Source organism: Sinohyriopsis cumingii, chromosome 4, assembly GCF_028554795.1.
Source record: "Sinohyriopsis cumingii isolate HCF-2022 chromosome 4, ASM2855479v2, whole genome shotgun sequence".
Taxonomy (NCBI): Eukaryota; Metazoa; Mollusca; class Bivalvia; order Unionida; family Unionidae; genus Sinohyriopsis; species Sinohyriopsis cumingii.
The window spans coordinates 58,206,990-58,228,601 of NC_142964.1; the positions used below are offsets into that span (position 1 = coordinate 58,206,990).

At 36.9% G+C, this 21,612-nt stretch overlaps 1 protein-coding gene across 11 annotated transcripts in view; it reads right to left on the reverse strand.

Annotated features, from left to right (window-relative positions):
• LOC149801223 (uncharacterized) overlaps window positions 1-21,612 on the reverse strand; it is a 238,899-nt gene that overhangs the window by 39,944 nt on the left and 177,343 nt on the right. For all 11 annotated transcript variants that reach the window (XR_016420596.1, XR_016420602.1, XR_016420599.1 and 8 more), the window contains one exon: window positions 17,431-18,041. Coding sequence is in view for 4 of the 11 variants with exons in the window: in XM_089955285.1 (XP_089811411.1) it covers window positions 17,431-18,041 (611 nt within the window). In the remaining 7 variants the exon portion in view is untranslated. The remainder of the gene's footprint in view (window positions 1-17,430; window positions 18,042-21,612) is intronic.

Here is a 21,612-nt window from a genome sequence, read left to right on the forward strand (position 1 = left end):
ACACCCTATACATTTTGTTATCATCAGTAATGAAATCAAAGCCTGGGCGCGTTACACCCATCAAGTTCCATGTGTGCACAGGCTGTTTTAACTTGTTGACTCAATGAGTGGTTTAACACATGTCCACTTGCATCACAAGCATTTTTATCATACCTTGTCAACTGTAAAGTTGCTGGTAGGTACTCAGTTAACACAACGATCAATTAACCATTAAAAGGAATGCTGACTCACAACCTCTTCCTAACTGTAATTATGCCAACCAGCGGTAATTTTCACTGCTCCGAACAGTTCAGTGATGGCTGGGTTTTAGTGATCCATCTGTAAAATCAACGCTAACAGTAAGATTGCGTTTTAGCTTTAATTTTGAGCCAGGTATCGTGCTGACATAATGGGAGAAAAGTGTGATTACCATGCTAAGACACAATGAGGAAGACAATCCAGGCTGACCTGGGTGATTACTGAATCTCTGATCCTCAGATTGCGAATCCAAAGTTATGCCAACTGAACTCCAATGGATCTCTTAAAACAAAGGAAAATAAGCATCTTATATAGTACATGCAATGGTGTATATTTAAAGATAACTCTAAATAACACAAGATGAAATCCAGCTGTCTCTCATTGTTGTGTCCTACCAGTTATTTAGAAAGAAATTGTTCTTGACATCTGATCTACCTCCAACATGTCAAAGCAGCCCATTACTGATCTAGAAAAAAAGTCATAAATACCTGCCACCCATCATGTCTGCTAACCAAAACCCATAACTAACAACTTCCTCTCTTCAGTTCTTACCACTGAAATGCAATCTTGCCTGTTAACCAGAAACCAAAAGTAACAACTTCCCTTCTTCATTCTTACCAGTGAGACAGATGTTTGATTTCCACATTCACCATGCAGATTTCATTAAGAATATGGTTAAACTCCCTCTAATGTCACAACTTATTCTTCAATTGCAATATACAAATGGCACAGGTATTTGGTGTTCACATACCAATTATTCTACCTGAATTTTTTCCCTTGGCCCAGACTGTGTAAAAGTGATGGTCTTAAAGAAAGTGGTACAGTCCACAGGTGGTTTAGCAATTAGTACAAGTTCAATTTGCCTTTCTACCATACTGCCCTGATATACTGGTGTCTATACTGTTTACATGCTATGTATGATTAAAGACAATGACAATACACTTTGATTTACCATTACCTTGTGCCAAATGAAAGGGGTGGGGTGGGGTGGGGTGGAGGGGGTGGAGGCGGGATTCCATTTCATCCAAGTCCTAAAGCACACTTAGTTTTAGAGCTCTGATTCTTAACCCACAGGTCGAACCCAAAACTGAGTTGCCATGCTGTATTGAGTGGGTCACTGAGTTGCTATGCTGTACTGAGTGGGTCACTGAGTTGCCATGCTGTATTGAGTGGGTCACTGAGTTGCCATGCTGTATTGAGTGGGTCACTGAGTTGCCATGCTGTATTGAGTGGGTCACTGAGTTGCCATGCTGTATTGAGTGGGTCACTGAGTTGCCATGCTGTATTGAGTGGGTCACTGAGATCGACCGTAATAATTTAAAATTTTCTACCTAAGTGGTTTTTTCAACATTTGATGGGTGGCAAGGCCAACACCACAAAACTTAATCTGGGACACCACCCAAAAAGTTTCGTTTTTCCATTTTTTTAAAAACTGGTTTCCTCTGACACTTGCATCTTGTTGATGGTGACAATACTGCCACCATAGCTTTTAAATTTTTATCCTTCATCAAAGTCTGCAGTTTTCAGAGTTTTAATTTTTAATTCACTACTGAATGGTTGCAAAAGGTACCATCTTAAACAGCAATCTAAGTTCTTCTAAGTATTTTGATATGTTAGTGTATACATATGCATGCATGAGAAAGAGATAATAAAAAAAACTGAGAGAGAGAGAGAGTGGGAGGAAGGGAGGGAGAAAGAATAAAATCAAGTGATGGATTAGTGAAGCATGCACAAATTTTAATATAAAGAGTCTGATTATTTCTATTTCTTTTGAGGACTACAAGGGATATTTGTGTTTGGACTACCGTGTAACTGTCTTTAAATAATGTAATATTTTTAATTCACCCCAAACCCCCAAACCCTCTCCTGCCAAGCTGTTTATAAAAGGGATGGAGGGTTGCTTTACAAGAAGTCTCCTACACATTGTTATGGAGTCAAGAAATTCCATCTGGGGGAAAATATATGTAAGCACTAGACTGTAATGATTAATTTCTGCCAACAAAGGTATCAGGTTTTCAATGTACTCTTTTTTGCCACATTCCACCAAATAAATGCACTAAGTCTAACACTCTGCAAACTCTCAGTAACTGGGATTGATCTAGCTTGTTGGCCACTTGGTGTATTAGATTAAGAGAGAAACAATTTTCAATACATCAAAAGATTAAGTATAAGGCCATATCTAGCAAAGTTGACTAAGGTATTAATATAAATGAAAACATTTTTGTCTGTTAGGCACTGATCATTTAATCTTCTGGGAAAGGGGTTGGGGAACATATTGTTGTGTCTATTGGGGACAAACCAATTCATCTTTTAGGAAGGGGGGAGGGCAAAGAATAGGGACAGAACTTTTTCTTCCACAACTCAGAGCAGGAGTCTTTTTGTCAAGCTACCTGAGGGCTGGATTTCTACAAAATAATAGGCCCTCCCTCAGAAAATTAAATGGTTGGTCCCATAATTAAGTCCAAACTACCATGCTGGTCCCCTGCCATATTGGATTAAAAAATGACAACCAACATTTGAATGTCAGTTATTTTCAGGAAGAGGGGAAAGGGAAGCAACATTTTTGTAACACATTAGCAGTATATTAAAACATACCATGTTTTCTGTTTATTGTGGTGTAGGACAAATATAAACCAAGTTTCATTTTAGGCTGAATTTTTTATAAAATGACCCTTTTTATGTGCCTTTGGTTCAAGAAAGTTCCCCACATGGCACCAATTATAGGGTAAGGTAAGAAAAGACCCAAGAAAAGAAAAGATAAAGGATTGTTGTAACACTTAATTTTAGACTGATAAAATGACAGCCTCTAAAGCTCATTGCCAACAAAGCATATGATTCATTTCACTTGCTGACAGAAATGTCTTACTGATTTGGATTAGCTGGGGTTACTAATCAAGAACATCTGGTCAACAATCAAAACTAGAAAATATAAAGAGAGATGCAATCTTTGAAGAAAAAAAACAAACAGTGGTGCATTTAATTCAAAAGTAGCATATACCAGGAAAAATGTATACTCAGTGTCCAAAATAAATTCTAGAGGAATGGTTACCATATGTACCCACTTATAAGTCACCTCAAATTGCAAACAACAAAGATCCTGATCTGCCGTATCATGATGTGCTTGTGGATTAGGGTCTATATTATTTATTCTACTGAGTACTTCCAACAAACTGCACAGACCCAGATCTGCTGGCACATTATGCAATGGCAGATCTGGGTCTGTGCAGTTTGCAATTGGGCTTGACTTATCAGCATGTACATATGGTTACTTGAGACTGAGGAATTCAAATTCCGGTATGGTTTGCTCCCAAAAGGGGAGGCTGGTAAAAAAAAAAATGTTTGCTCCCAAAAGGGGAGGCTGGTATAAAAAAAAAATCACAGGCCCTCAGGTTGTGGATTTATTAATTTTGTAAGACTAAAATATTCACTTTTCCAGCATAAAATGCTTTCAATCAGTCACTATAGAGTCAGAGTACAGCACAGTTTCCTATAGTTTATACTTGGACCAGATTATACTCAATTCATGGGCCAAATGCTATGGTAAGGGTTTATACATAGACAAGATTGTGCTCAATTCATGGCCAAATGCTATGGTAAGGGTTTATACCTAGACAAGATTGTGCTCAATTCATGGCCAAATGCTAGGGTAAGGGTTTATACTTAGACAAGATTGTCCTCAATTCATGGCCAAATGCTAGGGTAGGGGTTTATATGTAGACAAGATTGTGCTCAGTTCATGGCCAAATGCTATGGTAAGGGTTTATGCATAGACAAGATTGTGCTCAATTCATGGCCAAATGCTAGGGTAAGGGTTTATACCTAGACAAGATTCTACTCAATTCATGACAAAATGCTAGGGTAAGGGTTTTTATGTAGATAAGATTGTGCTCAATTCATGACCAAATGCTAGGGTAAGGGTTTATATGTAGACAAGATTGTGCTCAATTCATGGCCAAATGCAAGGGTAAGGGTTTATACTTGGAAAAGATTGTGCTCAATTCACGGCCAAATGCTAGGGTAAGGATTTATACATAGACAAGATTGTGCTCAATTCATGGCCAAATGCTAGGGTAAGTGTTTATACATAGACATGATTGTACTCAATTCATGACCAAATGCTAGGGTAAGGGTTTATACGTAGACAAAATTGTGCTCAATTCATGGCCAAATGCTAGGGTAAGGGTTTATACATAGACATGATTGTACTAAATTCATGGCCAAATGCTAGGGTAAGGGTTTATACGTAGACAAGATTGTGCTCAATTCATGGCCAAATGCTAGGGTAAGGGTTATACTTAGACCAGATTGTACTCAATTCATGACCAAATCCTAGGGTAAGGGTTTATATGTGGACAAGATTGTGCTCAATTCATGGCCAAATGCAAGGGTACAGGTTTATACTTAGACCAGATTGTGCTCAATTCATGACCAAATGCTAGGGTAAGGGTTATACTTAGACCAGATTGTACTCAATTCATGACCAAATCCTAGGGTAAGGGTTTATATGTGGACAAGATTGTGCTCAATTCATGGCCAAATGCAAGGGTACAGGTTTATACTTAGACCAGATTGTGCTCAATTCATGACCAAATGCTAGGGTAAGGGTTATACTTAGACCAGATTGTACTCAGTTCATGACCAAATGCTAGGGTAAGGGTTTATACGTAGACAAGATTCTACTCAATTCATGGCCAAATGCTAGGATAAGGGTTTATACTTAGACCAGATTGTAGTCAGTTCATGGCCAAATGCTAGGGTAAGGGTTTATACCTAGACAAGATTGTACTCAATTTATGGCCAAATGCTAGGGTAAGGGTTTATACCTAGACAAGATTGTACTTAATTCATGGCCAAATGCTAGGGTAAGGGTTTATACTTGGATCAGTCTATTCAATTCACGGACCATTTGCCAAGGGTTTATACCTGGACCAGACTGTACACAATTTATGGACCAAATGCTAGGATAAGGGATGATACTTGGACCAGACTAATCAATTCATGGCCCCAAACACTTGGGTAAGGGTTTATACCAGGGTCTGGTATCCTATTTTACATAACGTGCCACTTTTTCCAGATTAATTCTCAAATGAATGAGTGTGTGCCACCAGCAAGAGAGTAACACTGTTAAAACTGAGATTTTTGGCTGCCCTTCTCATGCCAGACAAAACCTCTTTATGTGCCACCTTGCCATAGCTCGCCAACCCCTGGTTTTATACTTTGATCAGGTTATTCAATTCATGGACCAAATACTAGAGTAAGGGTTTATTCTTAGGTCCAGCTATTCAATTCATGGACCAAATGCTAGGGTAAGGGTTTATTCTTAGATCAGGCTATTCAATTCATGGACTGAATACAAGGGTAAGGGTTTATTCTTAGATCAGGCTATTCAATTCATGGACTGAATGCAAGGGTAAAGGTTTATTCTTGGATCAGGCTATTCAATTCATGGACCAAATGCAAGGGTAAGGGTTTATTCTTGGATCAGGCTATTCAATTCATGGACCAAATGCTAGGGTAAGGGTTTATTCTTGGATCAGGCTATTCAATTCATGGACCAAATGCTAGGGTAAGGCTTTATTCTTAGATCAGGCTATTCAATTTATGGACCAAATGCTAGGGTAAGGGTTTATTCTTAGATCAGGCTATTCAATTCATGGACCAAATGCTAGGGTAAGGGTTTATTCTTAGATCAGGCTATTCAATTCATGGACCAAATGCAAGGGTAAGAGTTTATTCTTGGATCAGACTATTCAATTTATGGACCAAATGCAAGGGTAAGGGTTTATTCTTGGATCAGGCTATTCAATTCATGAACCAAATGCTAGGGTAAGGGTTTATTCTTGGATCAGCTATTCAATTCATGGACCAAATGATAGGGTAAGGGTTTATTCTTAGATCAGGCTATTCAATTTATGGATCAAATGATAGGGTTAGGCTTTATTCTTGCATCAGGCTATTCAATTCATGGACCAAATGCTAGGGTAAGGATTTATTCTTGGATCAGGCTATTCAATTTATGGACCAAATGATAGGGTTAGGCTTTATTCTTGGATCAGGCTATTCAATTCATGGACTGAATACAAGGGTAAGGGTTTATTCTTGGATCAGACTATTCAACTCATTGACCAAATGCAAGGGTAAGAGTTTATTCTTGGATCAGGCTATTCAATTCATGGACTGAATGCAAGGGTAAGGTTTATTCTTGGATCAGGCTATTCAATTCATGGACCAAATGAAAGGGTAAGAGTTTATTCTTGGATCAGACTATTCAATTCATGGACTGAATGCAAGGGTAAGGGTTTATTCTTGGATCAGTCTATTCAATTCATGGACCATTTGCCAAGGTAAGGGTTTATACCTGGACCAGACTGTACACAATTTATGGACCAAATGTTAGGATAAGGGATGATACTTGGACCAGACTAATCAAGTCATGGCCCCAAACACTTGGGTAAGGTTTATACCAGGGTCTGGTATCCTATTTTACATAACGTGCCACTTTTTCCAGATTAATTCTCAAATGAATGAGTGCGTGCCACCAGCAAGAGAGTAACACTGTTAAAACTAAGATTTTTGGCTGCCCTTCTTGTGCCAGACAAAACCTCTTTATGTGCCACCTTGCCATAGCTTGCCAACCCCTGGTTTATACTTTGATCAGGTTATTCAATTCATGGACCAAATGCTAGAGTAAGGGTTTATTCTTAGGTCCAGCTATTCAATTCATGGACCAAATGCTAGGGTAAGGGTTTATTCTTAGATCAGGCTATTCAATTCATGGACCAAATGCTGTGGTAAGGGTTTATTCTTGGATCAGGCTATTCAATTCATGGACCAAATGCAAGGGTAAGGGTTTATTCTTGGATCAGGCTATTCAATTCATGGACTGAATGCAAGGGTATGGGTTTATTCTTGGATCAGACTATTCAACTCATTGACCAAATGCTAGGGTAAGGGTTTATTCTTGTATCAAACTATTCAACTCATGGACCAAATGCTAGGGTAAGAGTTTATTCTTGGATCAGGCTATTCAATTCATGGACTGAATGCAAGGGTAAGAGTTTATTCTTGTATCAGACTATTCAACTCATGGACCAAATGCATGGGTAAGAGTTTATTCTTGGATCAGGCTATTCAATTCATGGACCAAATGCTAGGGTAAGGGTTTATTCTTAGATCAGGCTATTCAATTTATGGACCAAATGCTAGGGTAAGGGTTTATTCTTAGATCAGGCTATTCAATTCATGGACCAAATGCAAGGGTAAGAGTTTATTCTTGGATGAGGCTATTCAATTCATGGACTGAATGCAAGGATAAGGGTTTATTCTTGGATGAGGCTATTCAATTCATGGACCAAATGATAGGGTAAGGGTTTATTCTTGGATCAGGCTATTCAATTCATGGACTGAATGCAAGGGTAAGGGTTTATTCTTGGATCAGGCTATTCAATTCATGGACCAAATGCAAGGGTAAGGGTTTATTCTTGGATCAGGCTATTCAATTCATGGACTGAATGCAAGGGTAAGGGTTTTTCTTAGATCAGGCTATTCAATTCATGGACCAAATGCTAGGGTAAGGGTTTATTCTTAGATCAGGCTATTCAATTCATGGACCAAATGCAAGGGTAAGGGTTTATTCTTGGATCAGGCTATTCAATTCATGGACCAAATGCAAGGGTAAGGGTTTATTCTTGGATCAGGCTATTCAATTCATGGACTGAATGCAAGGGTAAGGGTTTATTATTGGATCAGACTATTCAACTCATGGACCAAATGCTAGGGTAAGGGTTTATTCTTGGATCAGGCTATTCAATTCATGGACCAAATGCTAGGGTAAGGGTTTATTCTTAGATCAGGCTATTCAATTCATGGACTGAATGCAAGGGTAAGGGTTTATTCTTGGATCAGACTATTCAACTCATTGACCAAATGCTAGGGTAAGGGTTTATTCTTGGATCAGGCTATTCAATTCATGGACCAAATGCAAGGGTAAGGGTTTATTCTTGGATCAGGCTATTCAATTCATGGACTGAATGCAAGGGTAAGGGTTTATTCTTAGGTCAGGCTATTCAATTCATGGACTGAATGCAAGGGTAAGGGTTTATTCTTAGATCAGGCTATTCAATTCATGGACCAAATGCAAGGGTAAGGGTTTATTCTTGGATCAGGCTATTCAATTCATGGACTGAATGCAAGGATAAGGGGTTATTCTTAGATCAGGCTATTCAATTCATGGACCAAATGCAAGGGTAAGAGTTTATTCTTGGATTAGGCTATTCAATTCATGGACTGAATGCAAGGATAAGGGTTTATTCTTGGATAAGGCTATTCAATTCATGGACCAAATGATAGGGTAAGGGTTTATTCTTGGATCAGGCTATTCAATTCATGGACTGAATGCAAGGGTAAGGGTTTATTCTTGGATCAGGCTATTCAATTCATGGACCAAATGCAAGGGTAAGAGTTTATTCTTGGATCAGGCTATTCAATTCATGGACCAAATGAAAGGGTAAGAGTTTATTCTTGGATCAGACTATTCAACTCATTGACCAAATGCAAGGGTAAGAGTTTATTCTTGGATCAGGTTATTCAATTCATGGACCAAATGCAAGGATAAGAGTTTATTCTTGGATCAGGCTATTCAATTCATTAACTGAAAGCAAGGGTAAGGGTTTTTCTTAGGCTATTCAATTCATGGACTGAATACAAGGGTAAGGGTTTATTCTTGGATCAGGCTATTCAATTCATGGACCAAATGCAAGGGTAAGAGTTTATTCTTGGATCAGGCTATTCAATTCATGGACTGAATGCAAGGGTAAGGGTTTTTCTTAGGCTATTCATTTCATTAACTGAAAGCATGGGTAAGGGTTTTTCTTAGGCTATTCAATTCATTAACTGAAAGCAAGGGTAAGAGTTTATTCTTGGATCAGGCTATTCAATTCATGGACCAAATGCTAGGGTAAGGGTGTATTCTTAGATCAGGCTATTCAATTCATGGACTGAATGCAAGGGTGAGGGTTTATTCTTGGATCAGGCTATTCGATTCATGGACCAAATGCTAGGGTAAGGGTTTATTCTTAGATCAGGCTATTCAATTCATGGACTGAATGCAAGGGTAAGGGTTTATTCTTGGATCAGGCTATTCAATTCATGGACCAAATGCAAGGGTAAGGGTTTATTCTTGGATCAGGCTATTCAATTCATGGACTGAATGCAAGGGTAAGGGTTTTTCTTAGATCAGGCTATTCAATTCATGGACCAAATGCTAGGGTAAGGGTTTATTCTTAGATCAGGCTATTCAATTCATGGACCAAATGCAAGGGTAAGGGTTTATTCTTGGATCAGGCTATTCAATTCATGGACCAAATGCAAGGGTAAGGGTTTATTCTTGGATCAGGCTATTCAATTCATGGACCAAATGCAAGGGTAAGGGTTTATTCTTGGATCAGGCTATTCAATTCATGGACTGAATGCAAGAGTAAGGGTTTATTCTTGGATCAGGCTATTCAATTCATGGAATGAATGCTAGGGTAAGAGTTTATTCTTGGATCAGGCTATTCAATTCATGGACTGAATGCAAGGGTAAGGGTTTATTCTTAGGTCAGGCTATTCAATTCATGGACTGAATGCAAGGGTAAGGGTTTATTCTTAGATCAGGCTATTCAATTCATGGACCAAATGCAAGGGTAAGAGTTTATTCTTGGATCAGGCTATTCAATTCATGGACTGAATGCAAGGGTAAGGGTTTATTATTGGATCAGACTATTCAACTCATGGACCAAATGCTAGGGTAAGGGTTTATTCTTGGATCAGGCTATTCAATTCATGGACCAAATGCTAGGGTAAGGGTTTATTCTTAGATCAGGCTATTCAATTCATGGACTGAATGCAAGGGTAAGGGTTTATTCTTGGATCAGACTATTCAACTCATTGACCAAATGCTAGGGTAAGGGTTTATTCTTGGATCAGGCTATTAAATTCATGGACCAAATGCTAGGGTAAGGGTTTATTCTTGGATCAGGCTATTCATTTCATGGACTGAATGCAAGGGTAAGGGTTTATTCTTGGATCAGGCTATTCAATTCATGGACCAAATGCTAGGGTAAGGGTTTATTCTCAGATCAGGCTATTCAATTCATGGACTGAATGCAAGGGTAAGGGTTTATTCTTATACAAGATTGAACTCAATTCATGGATAATGACATCATGGTTAATTCAGGTTTTTTTCTCCTTTTGTTCAGTTATTTTTATACTATTAATTAATATTGCAATAATATCAACACAAAACAAAATCCTTCCATGCAGTATAATGATAAATAAATTGTTTATTATTATTATTATTATTATTATTATTATTATTATTATTATTATTATATCCACAACAGTTGGAATCTACCATTTATACTAACTTATAGGACTGCTCTGATGGCCTAGTGGTTAGAAGATCTGTTTCAGATGTGGAGGTTACTGGTTCAAATCCTGGCAGTCATACAAAAGACTTAGCATTAAAAGGTTAGTGCTAGGACTGGCTGACCTGCTGTCAGTATAATGTGACTGGGTGGGACATGATGCTACATGTCTGTGGCATGATGCCACAATGATTGACATGATTATAAACTGCCACACTGCAGACATCATAGCAGAAAGACTGAAATTTTGTTCAAGTTACATTAAAAACCCAAATTACACACACACACACACACACACACACACACACACACACACACACACAAAGAGCTGAGTCCAATGGCATACAACACAGACACAGATCTGCCACTGCATAATGCACCTGTAGATCAGAGTCAAAAATGTTTGTTTCAAATGTTTGTTTCACTGATCACTACTAACAAGCTGCATAGACACAGTTTGCTCTTTGACTTGACTTATAAGTGAGCATATATGGTACAATCATGAATGCCCCATAATGGCTGCACCGTGATGGGAGTACTTCTACATGGATGTATGTGGTTTGTGTTGCCTACAAAACAATGCTAATTGGAAGCTGTCTGGAAAGGAAACATTCAAGAGATTTTGCAACTGAAGACAAATACAATCCTACCTGCAGACAGGATGAATTTATGACAGCATGTGTGAATGGTAGTCTTCCTTATGGCTGAAGTTGTCAGAAATAACCCATTACTCTATTCAGTAACCACCAAATGAACATTCCTTGCATCTTTTAATGTCTGATCTTACAGGAAGTTCCACACAACACAACAATGCGTACAGATAGTTCAAAACTATAACAAAGGCATAATGACAAGGCTGACAAGCTTTGTGTGCACAATTTGTTAGTTATTTTGGGGGTTGTACAAATAATGATAGGTAAAACATTATTTATAATTTTCTTAACTGCCTAAAACTTGCAAATTAAAAGAAATAGTCTCTGTATACAAAATTAAAGCAGGTAACTCTTTAGCATTATTAAACAAGTTCTTAATTAGAAGTACAAGGTTAATGAATACAAAAAATTACCATATATACTCATATACATGATGAGTCAAACTGCAAATAACAAAGACCCTGATCTGCCATAGCATAATGTGCCTGCAGATCAGGGTCTATGTTGTTTGATCAACTGATTACCTCTAACAAATTGCTCAGACCCAGATTTGCGGGTGCATTGTGCAATGGCAAATCTGAGTCTGTGCAGTTTGCAGTTAAACTTGTCTTATAAGGAGGTTTAGATGGTAATACAAAAAAGTAGACTGCTACCATGTTAAAATTTGTAAATGAATCAAAGCTTTGAGTCAGCTGAGAGCATCTGATAAGATGGCTGCAAAGAAGCTAAGTAATTCCTTTTTTATTAATTGATGGTATATTATTTAAAGGATATGAAAAAATGACAATTAATATATTATTATGTGTACTAGAAAGTCTGATTACATGCAGTTTAGTCTTTATTGAGCCTCCCTCTACAAAACAGCTCATAGGTAAGTGGAAAAGCAGAAAAGTCCATTCAATTCAGTTGTAGCAACTGAAGCAATATAAATCCAAGATTGGATAAAAATAGAGATGAATGTAATCAATATGCCCTAAGTATCTGATTATTTGTTGTAACTAACTAAGATTAATTTATTGCCAAGGATGGTTTTGATCCACTTACATAAATTAATTATATGGCTTATTTCAAGGATGAAGCAACTTATTTTGTGTCAGTAGCACCATACAAAAACATACAGTTGCAAGACTTTAGATGGGCTGACCACTAAATTGAAAGGGGGTTGCAGGTTGGCTGGCATGGAGTGGGGGGAGAGGCAGAGTTATTTTATTTAATTTATCTGAAGATAATTGATTTTGTTTCAACCAGTATTATGGATATAACAGGTTGTTTTTCTTGTCTGTTGCTGCTATGAACCAAAGTAAGAATATTCCTTTTGAAGCTATTTGACAGCTGGACATTTTTTTCTTTAAGAAAAATTTGAGCCACTATCTACCCCACCCCCACCTCCACCCCAATAACTGTTTGGCCCCTAAACTCTGTCAGTAGCACAGATGGCTTTTACTGTGCTGGACATGCGCTACCTGAAACACCTGAGCACAATATACAGATTTTTAAAATATCGAGATAAAAAAAATCACTTAACTTTCAGAATCATAAAATTGTCAAAAGTTCCTTGAAAAAAACTATATTCATAAAATGTTATACTAATTAATTAAGCTACATTTATAAACTACCACTGAGCAAATGACAAAATGTTCATGCTGCAGATGTGCTAGACTGATTGTAACGATTAAATGATGCCAACATATTAGAACTGTCACAGAACTTTGTTCTTACTAGTTTTGACTGAAACCGTGCAATTTGTTGTAGTGTTTCGAGCCCCATATTACTTAGGTCCTTATTTGATAGGGGCCTCAGAATTAAGTTTGGTAGTGGTAGTGGTGGTGTGTGTGTGTGGTGGTGGTGGGGGGGGGGCAAATTATTTGCTAAGCCACTAACTATTTGTAAAGACTGTTCTATTAGTACAACAGTTAAGTTGCAATGCAGCTCCTACTGTTACCATAATCTACCTCTGGCAATCTGCATGATCTGGCAACTCCACTTGATTGGCAAGCCTAATTGTTGACCAGAAATTATCAGTATTTCACAGGCCAATGGCTATTGTATAAACGAATGCACAGCTAGTTATAAGTGTTTCATCAGCATTAGATCTACAGGATGTCCAAAAATTACCACTACAAATCATTCCTGTTGCAAGTATAATTTGTCTACAATAAGATTTGTTTGTGAGTTTTATCTGTGTTTGCTTTATACTGACCCTTTTAAAACCATTGACAATAAAATCTTCCATTACTGTATATACCCGTAAGCTTGTCTGGTCTAAGACTCTTAGAGCTAACAACCCAATCTTGGCATTAATGCAACTGCCTGTGTTTTATTACCATCTATACTCACTTACAAGTAGAATTAAACTGCAAACAATAAAGATCCAGATTTGCTGTAGCAAAATATGCCAGCAGATCAGGGTCTATGCAGTTTATTGTTGGACTCGACTTATAAGCAAGTATATGAGGTATCTGCTATAGTGTAATCAGGATTGAGAATAAAAACACTCCTTGAATGAAAGCTGTAAGATGGCAGGTACAAAACAAGACCCAACTTTTGATTACAAGTGTAGGCTGAATACAAAGGCAATAAGTTATATCCCAATCTGATAATACAATCCATCAATAAGGTACCGTATATCAATCAAATCTACATATCTCCTTTCCTGTTTAACACCCTGTCTACTGATCAGTCAATTCAAAAATCTAGACACCATATTCAAGTAACTTGATTTATTCAAATGAACCAAATGCACAAAGTCATGAAATTTGAATGTGACTGGGTGTAAAATGTAATTTAAAAGTCTGGCACTAGCTTCACAGCCCTAACATGTTGCAAATATGAAATGTTGCTAATTACAGGAATTTTTCTGATGCAAAATAATTTTAAAAAAAACAAATTACCAGTGCAACATGAAGCAAATCTGTATAACATAAAAACAAGACTCCTTAAAGGGTCTCAACGCTTAACTGGATGAAAATAATTTCCATGAATTTGAGGCAAGACCATTCTTCCTTTAACTGCTGTGTGTTGAAACTGTCTCTTCTTCTGGAATAACATGATTTTCTGATTAGATGCTGTGGTGGACATGTTGGCTGTCAGACTCGTACCATTTTCATTTAAGACTAACAAAGAATAAGAAGAATTTTGGTGGAAACTCCATGTTGATAGAACTTTCCAATTTGGAAGAGTAACAATACAAATTTTCAAGATGGCTGCCATGAACTATTCACGAACCACTTAAATCAAGATATCTGTTATCATGAAGAGCATGAAATATTCCTTCCAAAGCAATAATCCACTACCCAACCCCAGCCACCCCGGGAATTAACATTCTTCAAGTAATGATAGAAATTTTACATCTGACAGTCTGGTTCATAGATTTTCAGTATTTACATGTAATTTCACCATTTCATGATATTTTTTCACTGCACGTATTCATTCAAAAAAAAAGATGATTTTCTTTTTTCTTTAAGATTAAATGTTTGACAAACGAATTCATACTTAAATCCCATGACTAGTAGAAGCAGCGTCTGATTTCTTTCTTTAAAGAAATGAATTTATGCTAGATTGTTTAATCTTAAGGAAAAGGGGTAAGGGCAAAGAAAATGATGGTGAGTTTGCCAAGATGAAACTTGCCTTCATGGAAGCCTCCATAAAACCTGTTTAAATAATGATAATGGCAATGGGTCCCTTTTGATAACTTTCCCATTTTTTGAAACTCTGTATAAAGGAATCTGATCATAAAGGACACAGTTTTGTAGTGTCCTTTATATGTAACTGGTTTCATCTTTTTCAATGAACACAAGCTCCAGAAAAGAATGGAAATAATGATAGTATATGCATGTAGAACAAAGTAGAAACAAGAACTGTCACAAAAAAATTCCAAGTATGGAAAATTCAGCCTGCCCAACTCTGATTTGTCACCACTTAAAACTAGGCAACTTGGTGTGCAGCAAAACACCAAACCAAATCATACCAAAATCCTAGTACTCTCACCATTTCATAGAATGCCACAGGATTCTTATTTTACTGACCTTAACTGTAAGAATAACAAGAACAAAATGGTTATAATAATGATGATGATGGTGGTGGTTGTGGTGACAACAAGATGACTGTATGTCTTGGTGGTGGTTGTGATGATGATAAAAATAAGAGGATGCAACATAAAAGTGCGATGGAGACTGCTGCAAGATAAATGATACATTCTGTGGAAAACCATAAAACAGCTACCACAACCCATTAGGCTGCAAGACACAGATTTAACTGTGGGAACAGGAATTAATTTCAAAACAATCACACATTTACGTCAACAGGAGACCTTTTTGAGAGCTATCAAGAAGGATTACATTACATCACACAGTCCCTTATGTAAGACAAAACTTCAATAAGCAAACTGGTTTATAATTTATACTGCACTCAGCTTTAAACATCTGACTGGTTACTGATTAATTCTATATTCAATGACTCCTCTCAGAGTGAAGCCAACAAGACTGAAATAAGCCTAAGCCAGAAAATATCCAATGGTTAAAATGTTTTACAACATTCATTATTGGCTTTTAAACAGTAAATTTTCTAATTCTTATGTGATTTACAGATTTTGAAGAAGATTGAAGTGAGTTCAGTTGATCCCTGATTCTACATTATTTATCCCGATTTACTGTCGGTCCCTTTTGATAAATAAGATTTACGCCAGATATATCAAAATTTGCTTGATTAAATCAAGCTCTAAGCCATGCAATGAAGTCTGTAAAGTAAAAGCAACCATTTTTTCCAACTTAGTTTGACTAGCCCACTTTCCAACCAATCAGTGAACTATAGCTTAAAAAAAGAAACTTCTTCAAATACAAGTAGTATGCATAAAAGCAACAAATATTTGATAGTAACACTGACAAGCTAGACAAAAATAATGAGCTTTGTAGACAAGGGAAATTTATAAAGAGGTTTACCATATTTTTAAAAATCAATTATACAGTATTTGCTTTTTCTATACAATGCAATTTTAAGGGATACATGTGAAGATAAGTTTATTTTTGTTGTCACATCAACACTCGTGTCACATGGTTCTCACTAATTTCAATACACCTAGTTAGCTGTAACTGTTTAGTTTGAAAACCATATAATTTTCAAAATGTGATGTGGACTTGGGAGTCCTCATTTTTTTAAAAGAAAAATGGAACTTTTCATAAAATTTGTGACTTTACACAAGATGTTTGGGATGAGAAACTGTTTTATTGGGACTTGGATCAGAAATTACAAAAAATTTTCATGCTCAACTTGCTCTTAACTTAAAATTCTGTCATCTGATTGGTCAATGATACCAAAAAAGCAGTCAATCAGATTTAACTGACAGTGATACCTCACAGCTGTAAATTAGACTTAACACATTAACCTCTGGCGACGAGTAAATGTGGCAGGAGGTAGTAGCCTACAGTTGAGCTCTGTAGCATCATGGTCATGCATGATACACTAAAGTGGGTGGTATTATAGAAAAGTAGACAGTTGTAGCTTTACAATGATACCAAATAATCTGGAATTCCTATTTGCACTACAAAATGGAGGGGAAAAAAAACTCATTTTTTGGACCCAATTTTTTCTACCCAAAATTTGCTGTGGTCGAAATCGATTTTGTGTCCAGATTTTAGATGTTTTGGTCTCAGATCTAAGGCAAACCTGTATAAACTGCAAACAGACAGATGAACCATTGCAAAAAGTAGGATAAGATGGGCATTTGGAATCGATACAAAAATAATGGGTCCGTTTAGCAAAACGAAACAAAAAAAGAAAAGAAAAAAAAAGAACTCCAACTTTTACCCTTCTGTTCATGCGCGAGCCAAATAGCCAATGAAAAACGATGCTTCTAACACAACTAGGCAGTATTTTATTGGAAGATCACCTGAAGTTGGTGTTTTCGGATGTATTCAGAAATAGCTTTAAAAATGTGTTTCCTACTTGAATTTGAGGCGAAAATGACCAAAACCTCCAAAGGCTAATGTGTTAAGTAAAAATTCTGACGTCTGATTGGTCAGTGACACCACACAACAACCAATCAGACTCTGGAATTTTGAACAGAGTTTCAGTTCAAGCTTGTGAATTGCTCACAACCTTGGCACCTGGAAGAAATATTGGAAATATCAATCAATTACCTTGTTTGTCTTTGTCTTTTCCGTTGTTCCACCTCTATATTTCCTCCTTCCATTCACAGCCGGTGATGTGTCAGAGCTCATGGAGACTGTAGAGTTACTACAGTAGTTCAGGTCATCTCCCCTCATCACTGCTAAGTCAGTCTGGGTTGTTGCTTGGGATGAGCATTCCATCGAGTGTTCAGAGCCTGAGGAAATCAGGGAAATTTTTGATGGTGTTTTGTGGACATATGCTGATGTTTTTATTACATTAAGTCGGTCCCTTAATACATCCATTCCTGGCATACCGTAAAGAGCGTGAACACCTGAGTACATTTTCATCTCATGTGGAATAACTGGTGAGTATATCCGTGAATGATGATTGGGAGAAAACTGCACAGGAGAGTTCAACAAAGATACTTGAGTTGAATGAGATCGTAATGGTGAACATGACATTGCTCGTGCTGATTCTGGAGAATGGCCATGATCAGCACGTTCGATGTGACTCACACTGTGTACCCGATGGTGTCGGCAACACTGGAAAAGTTGATTTTGCTCACTCCACCCCTGATCTCCTGGGAAACCATAAGGACTTTCCTGAAGGTTTTGACAAGCCTCACATTTGTTATTTTCATCTGTAATGGAAGATGAAAAAGTTTTCTTCAGTAAAAGACTTATTATTTTTCATTTCAGAAAAATTCATAAAGAAATAAATGTGTTAAAACTATGTGCATAAAACACTTAACTTTGGCAATGTCAGTTAAATACTACAACATTTCAATGAACATGAAATTTAAGATACATCTTGTGTGTGTGTGTGTGTGTATGTGTACTAACAATAACAATTATTTCAGTTGCTGTTCTTGGTTTCTTCTTTGATGGCAGACACTGCTCTTTCTATGCAAATTATACCAAGCAGTGCAAATTCGCCACTTTTCAACAATCAATGCTAATTATATGTATGCAACTTTAACAATAACTGGAAAGTTTCAATCTTACAAGAAATTTGCAGAATAATCAATCAAAAACATGGATTGCTGTTTGTATTCAAAAGATCAAATTTACCTTGAAGACCATAGCAGCTTTGAGTACAGAGATGGTATGTGTGTGTGTGTGTGTGTGTGTGTGTGTGATTTGGATTTTTAACCTAGCTTTAAAAAAAATTCAGTCATATCGCTACGATGTTTACAGTGTGGCAGTTTATAGTCATGTCTAGCACTGGGACATCATGTCGCAGATATGTAGCGTGATGTCCCACCCAGTCACATTATCCTGACACCAGGTCGACCAGTCCTAACACTAACCTTGTAATGCTGAGCACTAAGCAAGGAAGCTGTTAGTACCATTTTTGTAAGTCTCTGGTATGATTTGGCCGGGGATCAAACCCATGGCCTCCCGCATCTGAGGCAGACGCTCTAACCAATAGGCCACCGGAGCGGTTATAGAGATGGTAAAGGAGCATTTAAAATATATGAGAATGACCATAAGCTTATCAAGAGCTCCTATGCAGTCACTGATCAAGATGTGTTACAGCCTTTTTGACACTCATCTACAAAGCTGTACCTCGAACAAGGAATCACAGGTTTCCCCCAATTATTATGTCCTTACAAATCCTGTCTCCTGTGCATACGACGGGCACACTATTTTGTCAGGGAAAAAATCTGAAAAACTTGGCAACTACTGGTATTTAAGTTTAACTTCCACTTTAAACAACAATTTTTGGAATGAAAACAGAGAAGGTTTGCAGCAATCTGCCAAGATGCAATGCAAAGTCCCTGACAGCTGCCAAGTTAATGTATTTTTAAGATTGAATGAGTGACAATTGGGACTAAACTTGTGAGGTGAAAACCCTGCAGAAATGCAAAATTTCACTTTTTGTATTCAATGAATTATTATTATAACTATACTCCATGGCTCAGATACTGTGACAAAAGTTGCAGAAAACCAATGGACGAAAGGAAAACCAATGACCTTGCATGGGCAACCACAAAGCCTTGCATGTGTCTGGTCTGGGAAATTAACCCAGGATTACAGCTGTGAAAAGCAATCATGTTACCAATGTGTTTTTTAGGAATATAATTTTGAGATGCGTTCTCTGCCATATTGAGTGCAATACCATCGCTGTGCTGATAAAAAATTATAATCTGGGTAAATTTCAAGAGGAAATTTCAATAGATTAAAGCTCAACATAAGGTTCATGCTGGGATAGTTTCCTGTGTCAGATATATACTACAAGAATTAGCTCCTTTTGTTTATGCTGGGAATTCTCCACTATGGAGGTGAACTCTCTCTCTCTTCCAATATGGTCATACCCAATAAAAGACCCAAGTAACAATTTTGGAGACTGAATTAACACAAAAATTTAAACTGTATAATTGAATCAGGCATCTATTTTGGCAGGCATCGATAAAATGACGACATTCAAGGTAGATATAAACAGCAGTCTCCCTCCCTCTGTGATCAAGACAGATATGCTTAGAAGTGGCCAAGTTTTAACCATAAAGAATGGTGTTCATTTATTAAGACATATGCTATATTTTGCTGAATACAGTATGTCATGTGAATCTATCTTACTATGAGTCTGAAATAGTTTATGTGGATTTTATTGGAATTTTATAAACACATTATTGGCAATAACATGCCAAGGAAATGGGAGCAAAGTGCCTTTCACAAGGACACACCAAGGCAACTTACCTTGGGCTGCCCTACGTAGGTACTGAACCGGTGACAAAAATGGATTACAAGTCTGACACTCTATACCAAATGAACTACCATGGCCCATTTTGAAAGGGGTATGTACATGTACAGTATGTGTAGTAAGTACATTATGTATAATGCTGATTTTTTTTGTTGTTGTAGGATTTAATGCCATTTTTCAGCACACAATAGGCTAAATATGGCGGCCAGTATTAAAGGTGGAGGAAGAACCCGGGGAAAACCCTGAAAAGAACCACCGACCCACGAGATGCTTGTATAATGCTGAATGAGACTATTACAAAAAAAATTCAGAAAGATCAATCCCTCCCAAACACTGTAAATATGTAGCACTACAAGATAAAACGTAAAGATGTTACAATTCTTCTCAAATAAAACAAAAGATGCTGAATAACTGCATTCACGATCAAATCTGATTTCAGAATTATTTGTGGGTTGAGGTATAAATTAGCTGAAATCAGTAGTAATAAATCTGTACCAATTAGCTGAGGTTGTAAGTAATGAATTGGAACAAATTAGCTGCAATCACAAGTTATGAATCATAACGAATTAGCTATGACACAGAACACTTTTTAATGTGCATATCCAATTTTACTCTGAGGTCTGGTAATTAAAATGTGCATTCTGACATGGTTGTGGAAAAGGATTTAAGTTCCAATTTGATTTCAGATTTGTTGATTAGACTTGCATACAAATAGAACCAAAATTAAATTCCATCTGGCAGAAATTAAGTAACAGCTTCCAAATACATTTTCCACTGAAAAAAACTAACTAAAACACAAGAATCAATTTTTTCAATAAACTGAAGGAAATATACTGCATGTGACTAGATTTTATTGCCAGTGCCAGCAACGTTGGAATTGAAACCAATAAACTAAATCACTTTGCAAGACAATGGAATTTAATGTGCATTGATTCTTTAACTGCTATATGTTAAGAAGAATCAAACAGTTCAGAATCAAATCACTGCAAAATTTGGTAAATTTGTGATACAGTACTGAAGTTAAGTGAAAGTACCTGAAGCCAAACCCTGCCAATTCCAAACACTTGTCAAATCCAAACAAAAATTTGGACCCTGGAATTTAAATACTTCTTACATGATCCTTCCTACTTCAATTCACAACTTAAAACATTTGATATAAGGTTTATATTTCTTTATGTTGATAATTTTTCTGATTTTTATCAATTTAGTTCTCCCATAAAGATGTAACAGTTTTATGCATCCATTATAACTGGGTCCCTTAAACCCTTTAAAAAAAAGAACACATTAAAATTCAAGCACCCATTATTAATGAAACTCCAATACAAAAACAAGAGGCTCAAGTGAACCTGATATTACTAACCTTTTTCACATAACCCAACAGTTGATCATTTCACTTCTGTAACACTGAAAGAACAAAACCCCATGCAAACTATCTCCGAACCTATACCTATGCTATTACCAATTTTACTAAAGTCTGATCACATTCTTCCACTCTGAAAATAGCACAA